Genomic DNA, 12297 nt, shown 5'->3' with positions numbered 1-12297 from the left:
CGTGGTCTGAAGTTTTCTTATGTTTAGGAACATTTTCATACACAAGTACAAAACGATGAACACCACACAACGCGTAAATTAGCTCCTGTTCACGACATACGCACAGATCTGTGCGTAAGTGCGGTTGATAAGTGTAAAAAATCAGTTAATCGCATCTGCATGAAGCTCCGTCTCACCTACGACTCCGACGAGCTTTTTAGTTTCAGCTTCAGGTGCAGAAACATTTTTACGGTAAGGTGCTAACACAGGCAACCTCCTTCCTGCGCTGCAGGTCGACTCAAACCTGGAATCGCGTTGAACTGAGAAGCAGTTCTTTGGTTTTAGATCATTTCTCTCACCTATCTTTGTACTTGATGACGGCGTCTACAATCTTCCTCATCTTCTTTGTGAGGGCGGGGGGGTTAGGGGACAGTTTCTCAGCTGGAGGCCGTCCCCTCTTCCTCTGCCTCTTCCCATCATCATCCCTGTCCCCTCGTCCTCGGCTACCAGAAGAGCAGGAGGGACCGGGGGCATCCAGATCGCGGTCCCTCCTCCTCTTACGGGTCGTCTTTTTGTGGCGCACCTCTTCCTCCATCTCCTCGAGCGTGCCTTCTTCGATCGCCTGAAGAAACAACATGGCTGTTAGATTAAAACAGGTGTTTAAACCACCTGTTGTTTATCCAAACCACCTTGAGCCACTGCTTCTCCGTCAGCGAGTCGCTGTAGTCCACCTCCTTCCTCTGCCGAGAGCCACGCCCAAACATCTTTTCCTCCTCTTCCTCGCAGGTCAGTCGCTCGACCTCAGCGTCATCCTTCATGATCCAAGTGGGAAGCTCGTCTTCCTCCATCAAACGAGGTTTTCGCCGGGGGTTACGGGCCTCCTCCCGGCGCCGGTCTAGGTCCATACGCTGGGCGAGGAGCGGAGCGAGTAAGACTGACTTGTGGACATAATTAAAATTCACATCTCAAAATTGTTACCATGAACTGCTCGAACTCTTCTTCACTCCTGGCGATCATTTGGTTGACCGTCTCATCGTCCGGCACCTCGTCCTCCTCCTGGATACAGCAGACACACATTGGCAAGCAGAGGATATAAGAAACAGTGGCGTGTCCAGATCTTTTAAAATGGGGTGGCCCAGGTGAGGCACTACTTTGTGCATGGGTGGCACCAATGGTTATGCTTTTTTTTGTTTTACCCCCAAGCCTTTTGTGGACAATGAAAAGCCTATTTAAAGGTAAATTAGTGTGGTGGCACCTGGGGTGGCCAATCAGATTCCAAGGGTGGCATGTGCCACCCCAGGCCACTCCCTGGACACGCCCCTGATAAGAAAGCACTTATTGAACTTATTGTTGCAGGTGCAAGCACACACATTCATGACTTCTTGGCCCCAGACCTCGTCTTGCTCCTCGTGCTCCAGGATGGCCTGCAGGAACGCCCTGCGCTCGTGGCTGGAAGACTTCTGGTCAAACATGCCGGCCTGGATGACCTTCTGGTCCACGTTCAGTTTGTATTTGGCTGCTGCCAGAATTTTCTCCTCCACACTGTTGACTGTGCAGAGACGAAGCACTCGCACCTCGTTCTGCTGGCCGATCCGGTGGGCTCGGTCCTGAGCCTGCAGGTCCTGGTTTCAGAACACATGTCAAAGTATTCAGTAGTGAAGTGGCACCAGAGGTGAAAGCTGCAGCTGGGACCAGCACCACAGAAAACAGTAATAATAATAATACTGATAATCTGATAATCTGGTCTTTAATGGGCTCTTATGTCTAATTAAACCTGAAGTGAACACAAACGAATCAGATTCCAGCAGCTCATCGATGCCTTCGTTACTTCATCTTATTGCAAATCCCCCTTACCCACCTTCAGGAAGTCCAGAACACTGATGCCCGTGCCTTAACCAACACAGACAGACGTAGTGACATCATGCCAATCCTCGCCAACCTACAATGACTACCCGTCATCTTTTGGGTGCAATTCAAGATTCTAGTGCTTGTTTTCAAAGCCCTTCATGATTTAGCCCCTTCCTATCTTTCAGAGCTGCTCTTTCCTCATGTGCCCACGTGATCCTACTAACCACCTGGTACTGTGTACCCCATTAGGCATTATAAATCCAGAGGGAAACATTCTCTTTGTTTGGAGCCCCAAAACTACGGAAGGAGCTTCTTCTTCTCAAGAGGCAAGCATCTTCTCTAGCCCGCCTCGAAACAGCTCTCATTCCTCTCATCAAGCTTTTGATGCGTCAGCCCTAACTCATACCTTTAGTTTTGGCTGTGCTTTACATTCAGAAATGCATTCAACTGTTTTATTTATTATGTTTCATCTGTACAGCACTTTGGTCAGCTGCCATCCTGTACACTTTCTACAGAGGCACCATCGAGAGCATCCTGTCGTGTGGCATCACTGTGTGGTTTGGAGCCTGCAACGTTTCCTGCATTAAAACCCTCCCAACGTATAGTGAGAGCAGCAGAGAAGGTCATTGGGGTCTCTCTCCCCTCCCTACCAGACATTTACAGCACCCGCCTCACAAAAAAGGTCCTTCGCATTGCGGCTGATCCCACTCACCCAGTGCAAAGCCTCTTCGAGCTGCTGCCGTCAGGGAGGAGACTGTGGAGTCTCAAGGCCAGGACCAACAGACTGAAGGACAGGCAGTCAGGCAGTTAGGAAGCTAAACTCCCTCCCACCTCTCCTCTCTTTTCCCCCACAGTCTCTCTGAACTTGGTTACTGTTTTTATACTAAATGTTTATTTTCTATCTAGCGAGAGCTACAGAGTAACGCAATTTAATTTCTCTGTATGTCCTGTACATGTGGCAGAAGTGACAATTAAACTGACTTTGACCTTTGACTTGACTTTTAACATTTGGTTTAGAAATAAAATTGGACAAAATATAAAACCTGTGAGTATAAACTAAAGAGCAAACTCCGCCTGTCAAAAGAGAAGCCAACAAGGAGGCGACAAAAGCTGCGGTCAAGAGGTTAATCAGCTTAGATGTAATTAAAGGTGAAACGATGAATACCTGGGGCCGTGCCCTTTTGATCGGCAGGCAGCAGGTGAGCCTTTAGCGCTAGCAGCTAGCCCTCTTGCTTGCTCCAGGGAAGGCCTCAGCCTCACGTTAAAAGTGTTACAGCCTAGAAGGCAGAGGGTAGCAGTTGCTCAACCACAGTTTTCTGGCTAAAAGCACTCGCCAACCACCGTTAGCTTCAGTTAGCTCAGAAATTTAGAATCGAGAGCTTTGCATTCCAACTCAGCTCTCTCTTCACCACAACAGACCGGTACAACGCCCACATCACTGCAGATGCAGCACCAATCCACCCATGAATCTCGCTCCAGCTTTCCCTCACTCGTGAACAAGACCCAGAGATACTTAAACTCCTCCACTTGAGGCACAACCTCGTCCCTGACCCGGAGAAGACATTCTACCCTTTTCACACAAAACTTTAAAAAATAAATAAATAAAATGTCATAAGTAAACACTAGGCCGAGTTCAGATGGGTTAGGTAACGACTGACACTCCATCAGGTGAGCCATCTGCCTCGGTAGTAGTCAATCGACGGCAGCAGCAAAGGCACCAGCCCAGGGCTCCCAGGGAGGTAGGGCGACAAACCCCCACCACCGCCTCAGCACTCCCCGAGGTGCACCCAGGTCGCCACAGTCGACCATGTGAGGGAGCAGGAGGAAGAAAATGTCTGGGGATGGGGAAGAATGGCCGGGGGTCCTAAGCCCTCCAGGGAGCCAGCTCCCCTGCTGGCCCAATTAGGCACCTCCATCCCCAAAATACCACCTGGGGCATGGAGACCCCAGCCCATCTTGCCAAGGCCCAAGGCAGCAGCATCACAGAGCCCCACTGAGTCGGAGGCCACCAACCCAGCCCCACCCCTGCAGAACATCTACTCCCATCACTGCATTTGCCAAACTTCCAGAATATTTAAGACATAAGACATCCAGGTAGGGCTGGGTCCTGCCCTTTCTAGACATCCCCCTCCTCCATGATGGAACAGAATTGTTACCATTATTTCAGAGGAGCCAATGTCCACCTGAGGCCCCATGAGCCTAGGCCCGACCACATCGTCTGCAAAAAGCAGAGACCTGATCCTCAGGCTACCAAAACAAATCTGCCCAACACCTTGGCTGTGCCTAGAAACGCTGTCCATAAAAGCTATGAACAGAATCAGTGATAAAGGACAGCCTTGGTGGAGTCCAACTCTCACTGCCAAGTGTTCCCGCCTTCCTCCTGGCAGCCTTCAAGTTAGGACCCGACCCCCAGGACCCCACCCAGATCCCTGCATGGGGTGAGCCGCCCCAACATCCCGAGTCCCCCAGATCCACCCAGTGAACCCACCCCCTGGGAACGTCTAGATACTTCAAACTCAGACCCTCCTCCCCATCAACCACAGCATCCCGCAGGACAAGATCAATGACCCCCATCATCGCTACCTGATGGAACCGATCAAAGGAGCCCAGAGAGATTGATTTGAAGTAGAAGCAGAGGCTGTCTGAAGTGTAATACGAGCCAACAAAAGACGTCTATACTGGTTAAAGCAAAGACTCTATTTTTCCAATTTATGAGGATAGTTTCTTAGCGATGCATATGGCAGTCAGAACCACGTGAACCAAAGGTGTTTCAATCAGGGAAACACATTTCAAAGACGAAACTGAGTCCGGTTACCAAACCGAGCAGAACACTGACGTAGCACAGGTGCACATTTCAACCAACCGGAGAAGGAGGGAGTGGGGGTAAACGGAGTGCATCACAGGGAATGGACTGATGTTTTTGAGCAAAACTGTGTGATGAAATATAAAAATATAAAAAGTGTCCACCCACATCCCCGACGGGTGAGACGCGGTGCTCGATCACCGGCGCTGCAAAGCACAATATTTTTAATTTATTATTTAGCCACTAAGTCAGACTAACTGTGAGGGTGAACTTTATTTTAGTCCCACTCAGGGCTCTACATTACGGCTAATAATCTCTGCTTTGGTCTCGTCTGCTCCTCGTGATTCGTTCAGATTAAACCTTTTAACCTGAGTCATGATGTTTCAGGGAGGGGACAGGGGCGCCTCTAGAAAAATTTGATAGGGGTGGCCGGATGGGGCCAAAGAAATTTTTGGGGTGGCACACCAAATTGGTCCTTGTGGTAACTGTGGGAGGGTTTAGCCTGTGGCGATGTGCTGCATTGCACTTTTATTCATCCTTATTAAAATAACAATACGTATCTAAAGCATTTAACCTAAATTTTACAAACGCAAACATTTTAGACAAATACATTTCATTTATTTAAAATGTTACCCCAAATTTAATTTAAAATTACATTTTTTTAGATTCACCTGTGTTGCTGTGTTCACACACAAAAAAAAACCTATGGAAATAAAAACTTTTTTTAAATGGTGAGCAGCAGAAACATGTATATTTTTTATTCTGATTATTTCTTTACCCATTAATTATAATATTCTTATTTTGTTTTACAATGATGTCTTGAATAAACAACATTAATATATGGTTTGACTGAACATTAACATGATTTGGTAACACTGGCTTTTCCTGGGGGACCAGTAATTTTCTAGGGGTGCCCATGGCCACCCCTAGCCACCCCTTGGGGGTGCCCTTGGGAGGGGATGTTTTCACCTGCAGCCTTCCATAAACAAATCTATCGTTATCCCACTTGAATAAGAATGACCTTAAACATAGCATCAGTTACTTCTCCGGGGTTACTGTTCCTCCTGAGCGCTCTAAATGAGAACATGATGGAATCTGTTGTGCACTTGAGGTTCCAGATAAATCACTTCTATTAAGTCCTTGTACATGAAGGCCTTGTAAGATGTTTATAGTTCATATGACCGTGCCTTTGAGGTACAGTCACGAGAGGAAAATAACTGCAGAATACCGTTAAAAAAGAATTTATTTTATAATTTAGTCGAAATAATTTAGCGATTTTTAGCACAAAAATAAGTCAAAGAGCAAATATTTACTTAGATTTGTGGTGAATCTGGTCTTTGCTAAGCCGATAGGAACGAGTCAAACCTGATGCGGGTTCCAGTCCGAGTCAAAAATAATCACAGTGTCGGCAGACTGCAGGTTGAGCCCGAGACCTCCAGCTCTGGTGCTCAGGAGAAAGATAAAGTACTCAGACTCCGGATCGTTGAACGTCTTCAGTAACATCCCTCTGTCCTCAGCCTTCGTCGTGCCTGAAGACAGACGGGAGGAGGAAATGGTCTACAGAGACATGATCCAGATGTGGGCGACCCAGAGGAACCTACCGGACTGCCACCTGTAGCAACTATGACTACTCACCATCCAGACGCAGATACTTGAAGCTGCGGTAAGCAAAGTAGTCCTCCATGATGGTCATGAGTGAGGTCATCTGGCAGAAGAGCAGCACTTTATGGTTTGTGGCTCTCATCTTTGGCAGGATTCGATCCAACACCTCGAACTTTCCTGACGCACGGTACAGATCAGCACTAGTGGACGGACACAGACAAACTGGTTACAAAGGAGACCATCTGTGAGACGTTAAGACAAGTCCACAGGCTCTCACCCCTGGACGATCCCACCGGAGAATCCTAAATGTTCAGAGAAAGATTCCTGCAAAATTAAAACAGAACACGTGAACTTTGTTGCAGGTCTGAGCTTCCTGCTCCGGTGACATCCACCTGCCGGGGTTACCTCAATCTGCTGGAACATGTAAGGGTGGTTACAGATCTTCCTCAGCTGCATGATGGTGTTCATCAGGGTCTTGGTGCCTCCTTTACCCTGGTGGACACACATCAAGGCAAAGGACATTTATAAACGGCAGAGTTAAGAAAACTGATGTAAACTCTCCTCAGGACCACACTGAACTGGTTTCATGACCTAATAACTGATTCTGGCTCCACCTTCTTGTCTTTCTCTGATCCATCGGTGAGCAGGACCCCCTTGGCCTGCATGTGTCTGTACAGAACCCTCTGGAGAGCCGACATGTCACACTTAATGACGTACTCCACCTGGGGAGAGGAGAAGGTCTTTATTCGTGTTTGGCAGCAGAGACCAGTTGGAGGACCAGAGTTGGATCAGATGCAACAGGAATTCCAATATTCCTCTAAAAGTTAGAGAAAAGCTTTCGGTCTGTTCACATCCTGCCGTTTTCTGGTGTAAGATAATTTTAAGAAGAAAAAGAAACTATTTTTATGTAGTGCTTGGACAACAGATGAGCAGAAGGTCGCACCAAAGCCTTAACAGATGAGCTTCAGCTGCTTTTTAAAGGAGACCACTGAGTCCACTCACCTCAGAAAACAACATTCTGCACTTTTCTTGGTTTACTTCTTTATCGTGTACAGTGATCCCTCGCTACGTCGCGGTTCGTTTATCGCAGATTCACGACTTTGCGGAAATTTTCTTTGGAGCCTTATTCAAGGGAAATTCGCAGATTTGCGGTATTTTTCACCGATTCGCGGTATTTTTCTACGCGAAATATCAAGAAATTCCTGTTTTTTTCATCAATTTCATCATAAAATGCACTTTTTGTAATAAAACTATAAAAAAAGCAAGTAAATTTTTTTTTCTTGAGTTTTACCCACAAAAAGAGAATGTGCTGTACTGTAAATATGGTGTCCCTACTTCGCGGATTTTCACCTATCGCGGCCAGGTCAGGTTTACCGTGATAAACGAGGGATCACTGTATTTTTAACCTGGAATTGGGTGTTTTTTAAACAATTTTTGAAGTATTTCTTTTCTAAAGATGTCAATAATTTGTTTTCTCACGTCTTTCGCTCTCAGTGTGTTTACTGATTACTTATACAAAGTATTTCACCACGGGCCATCAAAACTGTTAGAAAATCCCTCAATTATGAATCAAATATACAAACTTCATTTAAACGCCCTCCGTGGCTCTGACAGCCCACATCGGTTTCTTAGCTCAGACCTGTTTCTGGGCCGACTGAGGGAGCGTCAGTGAGGCGGCTCACCTGAGAGGCCTGAGTCAGAAGGTAGGTTTCCATCAGCTCTTTCCTCATCAGCATCAAAACATCTTACTGAGAAGGTCAGACTAGAAGTTCTCAACAAAAACGGGACTGAGTGCTTTTTGTTGCAGCACACTTCTACTCAAAATGAACCTCTAGGAAATTAAAGTCTAACAAACCCGTCGATACGGACATACAGACACATAACCGAGCAGGATAAAGTCCCTCATGTCTGACGTTGTGGATGGGATGTCGTTTGCTGACGTTAGTAACCTTTACCTTCTCTGGAAGCTGGGCCTCCACTTCCTTCTTTAATCTCCTTAACAGGAAGGGGCGTAGCACTTTGTGTAAGCGGCGAATAATCAAGATCGTCTCTTCTTCATTTAGGTCCACCTAGCATGGAAAACAGCACATTTCTCAAAGGAAGTAAACATTTTCATGACATATGTAACGGAACGGAATGACTGTTTTTTCCCTCCTTTGCTCAAGACTGGTCTGCATGAGGTATAACTCGAGGTCTCATGCATTCCTTCTAACCTGCTTATTTTCAGCTCAACAGAAGAATGAAGAATGAACTCTTTTCTTTTAATTAATCAAAGAACTCTACTTTAATGAAGCTAATCCATCAACGTGTTAGTCAATAAATAAGATGTGACCGATCTGTGAAATCAAAATATTAATTACTTTAGTATAATCCTATAGAATATAAAGGTACTATGACTTTAAGTGTTCCAGCAGGACTCAGTTCACGTAGCGTTAAAAGACATGACACATTGCTTTCACTGATCCAATCAGAATCTTACAGATCTGACGGGGGCGTGGTTCTGATGGTGTTTGGTAATTTTTCATTCGACAATAAACCAAAACATCCGAAGTATAAAACTATGCCACGTCAGCTCTAACGCCAGTTCAAAGCGTTCCTGAGAAAGCGCTGGAGTGGCCAATCCTGATCTCGACTCTTTAACCGAAAGAAAAACGACAAGCTGAAAAGAAAAATTCGTCGCTATTCCAACTGCGGCAACAGTTCCTTTCAGAACAAAAGCTGAACCATCAAGACCCAGGCTTGGGTCTCACCAGACGCCAACAAACCGTCGTGTACCCGGAAGTAACTCACAGACTGGTCTGATCGGAACCGCGGCTTTTCCTACCGGCTCGGTTCCAGAGAGGGTCAAGCTGGACCTCGATATTCCTGATCTAAAGGGGACTTCCTGAAGGGTAGGTATACCGGAAAATGGTGTCTCATGTGTTTTTGGACCTCCTAACCAAAGCTTAATGCGAAGACAAAACCTTCAGTTCCCGTCAGAACTAATCGCTTCTTCGGATTTGCCGGTTCTGATCAACATCACACGTCATTCATTACACATTTCAAACACCTAAAACGTGTTTATCTCTGGGTTTTCCTGCAGCTCCGGCTCACCTTCTCCCCGGTCATGGCAAAAGGGGCGTTAAACCACTGCTCAAATGTGCTGCAGCTCTTAAAGATGGTGGGCAGAAGGAAGTTGAGGAGTGCCCAGAGCTCAGGAAGTTTGTTCTGCAGTGGAGTCCCAGTCAGCAGGACCCGCCTTGGAGCAAGGTAGTGGGTGTTCAGGACCTGGGTCAGCTTACAGTGATGGTTCTTCATGCGGTGGCCTTCATCCACAATCATGTACTTCCATCGTATCTGGAGAGAGACGCAGGAACAGCGAGTCATTACTGCTGCAGATTGGTGCCCCACACAGACCAAATGCTTTTGTCTTCAGGACTCGAGTTCACAAAGTCCAAAAACGCCTCAAGCAAAAGGAGAACGTGAACCCTTTAGGCGCCATCGTTTTTTCAGTAAAATATGAATTTTTATATCACTATTTAAAGAGCTTGTAGCATAAATCTGGTTAGATAGAGGAATATTGTAAATTAGAAAAATCTTCAGTGTGAGCCAAATTTTGTGATAGGAACAAATTCACTCACATAATTTGCATATTATGACATCATCAGGTGGCAGCCATATGGGATTGCATCACATTTGCGGATTTTTGTTATTTTTATGTTTTTGTCTTATTTTCTTAGTGTTGTTATTGTTTATGCTACATATATACATATTCGTATGTAGACATATATAACTATATATATATAAATATATATATAATATTTATTACTTTATTGGTATTTTGTAATGTTTACTGTGTATCAGTCAAGAACACAATTTTTGGTGCTTCAGTGTCATGAACACATTTCACTCATCCCTTCTTTGGTTTATTTTGTTTATAATTGTTTTATATATATATAAACAATTATATATATATATATATATATATATATATATATATATATATATATATATATATATATATATATATATATATATATATATATGGGCCATTCCCATCTGTACCGGGTCAGCCCGGGCCGGGTAGCCCCAGTCGGCCCCAGCCTGGCCCGGTTGATTCCACACATCCTTGTCTTAAGCCCATGTGGGCTGATTCTACCCACCAATCAGAGGCTTGCTCTAATGGAAGGTGTGAATTTGCTGTCAGCAGTGGGTGTGTTGGCCCTGGTCGGCCTGAAGCAGACCCCCTCGAGAAGAGGGCTGAGAATGAGCCTTGGTTGGCCCGGAAAAATACCAGACCACCCAGATATGTAAACAACCTATGCTACCCGGCCCGGGCCAACCCGGTACAGATGGGAATGGCCCAATATATATATATATTTATATATATATATATATATATATTTATATATATATATATATATATGTGTATATATATATATATATATATATATATATATATATATATATATATATATATATACATATATATACATATATATATATATATATATATATATATATATATATACATACATATATATATATGTATATATATATGTATGTATATATATATATACATACATATATATATATATATATATATATATGTATGTATATATATATATATATATATATATATATATATATATATATATATATATATATATATATATACACACACATACATATATATATATATATGTATGAATGTATGTATATATATAATCCTCAATCTCAGGCTTTTCCACAAGCCCCATGCAGAACTGAATGAACGCTTTCATTTCTGAGACAGTAACATCATACCAGTCATTATATCTGGAGCTAGAGTTCAGTTCCTCCCTCTCTAAATACTGGTGAGCATATCGGTTAGTTTCAGTTGTGATGAGGGTCCAGAATTCCTCATCCAAAAAATCTGACAGAAAATCAATGTGTTCTGAATTTGACAGATCCCTGTCTCCACAGTATCCAACTGGCTCTTCAAAATGCCTGATCCACTTGGAATACTGTTCCTCTTCTCCCAAACTAACCTAGCCATCATCAGTATTATTGTCGCTGAGGCTGTGTTGGGCCACCCCCTGCTAGCAATGATTCTTCCCCCCGTGGTTTCTCCCCCTCCTGCGGCATTTCCCGCGGTTTACACTCTGAATCGATCACCAGCGGAGTTTTCACCGGTCCACCATCCCCCCCCCCCCCCCCCCCCCCCCGCGGTACGGACCCGGTACGAGCTGCTCTAGGCCACCCCGCCACCTGTCTTTCCCCGACCCAGCGGTTTCTCCCTCTCCGGCTCCAATTCCCGCGGACAAGGTAAGGGCTGGATGGGCTGCTTGTGTAGACTCCCTGTTGCTGCGCGCTGAAGCCACGCTTCTTATTCTTCTTCCTCCGAATCCGAATCTGCCAGTACTACACGAAGAGCTTCGTCAGCACTGAACATCCCTCTCTTGTGTTTTTTTTCCTCCACCCCTCGCTCGCTCTCACTCGATCTGACTGCTCTGACAAGCCCCGTGGCTCTGCGACTGGTGGGCGGGGGTTCAAGCACTAAATACTCCATAAATTTGAATAGTAACACACCCACAGATGCTGCTTGGATTGAAGTTACAGGTGTCTGCCACCCCGCAGTGTAACACATTAACTGCACGAGGGCTCATTTCTGCTGCTGTGGCTTATTAAATCCAACATTGCTGCTTGTCGCAATTCTGCGACTTTGGCCCTTAACGGGTTAATAAATGAGGTGCAAACAGCAGTGATAGAGGGACACTGTTGTATTATGAGTGTTTGTGCATGTTCTTGAGTCTGTCTTCACGAAGAGTCTCACCTTGGCCAACACTTGTTTGTCCTTGATGATGTACTCATAGGTGGTGAGTAAAACGTTAAACTTTCCACTGCGCAGCTGGGGCACGAACGTTCTCCTAGCAGCAGGAGAGCCCTGGTAGCCACAGAAAAAGGAATTCATGAAACCAAAAACACAACAAAACACTAAGTTCACTATTAAAATGGCTGCCAGCGGACACCTACCTTGTAGGACACTTTCACAACTGATGGCGCCCACTTGTCAAACTCATACACCCAGTTAGATAAAGTCCTGT

The 12297-nt window shown here is 45.0% G+C and overlaps 1 protein-coding gene across 4 annotated transcripts in view; it reads right to left on the bottom strand.

The window, feature by feature from the left end:
* Positions 1-12297, bottom strand: part of LOC107382302 (transcription activator BRG1) — a 39281-nt gene that overhangs the window by 5547 nt on the left and 21437 nt on the right. For 2 of the 4 annotated variants that reach the window (XM_070553682.1, XM_015954403.3), the window contains 13 exons: positions 12227-12293; positions 12027-12137; positions 9326-9568; positions 8188-8301; positions 6847-6954; positions 6638-6724; positions 6510-6556; positions 6266-6432; positions 5996-6159; positions 1350-1601; positions 958-1035; positions 669-887; positions 339-601 (listed from right to left, as the gene is read on the bottom strand). In XM_070553682.1, the coding sequence (XP_070409783.1) occupies positions 339-601; positions 669-887; positions 958-1035; positions 1350-1601; positions 5996-6159; positions 6266-6432; positions 6510-6556; positions 6638-6724; positions 6847-6954; positions 8188-8301; positions 9326-9568; positions 12027-12137; positions 12227-12293 (1920 nt within the window). The remainder of the gene's footprint in view (positions 1-338; positions 602-668; positions 888-957; positions 1036-1349; positions 1602-5995; positions 6160-6265; positions 6433-6509; positions 6557-6637; positions 6725-6846; positions 6955-8187; positions 8302-9325; positions 9569-12026; positions 12138-12226; positions 12294-12297) is intronic. The other 2 variants (XM_070553683.1, XM_015954407.3) reach the window with 1 other exon arrangement.

Source organism: Nothobranchius furzeri, chromosome 7 (genome assembly GCF_043380555.1).
Source record: "Nothobranchius furzeri strain GRZ-AD chromosome 7, NfurGRZ-RIMD1, whole genome shotgun sequence".
Taxonomy (NCBI): Eukaryota; Metazoa; Chordata; class Actinopteri; order Cyprinodontiformes; family Nothobranchiidae; genus Nothobranchius; species Nothobranchius furzeri.
This window is presented reverse-complemented; position numbering and strand designations above follow the sequence as displayed.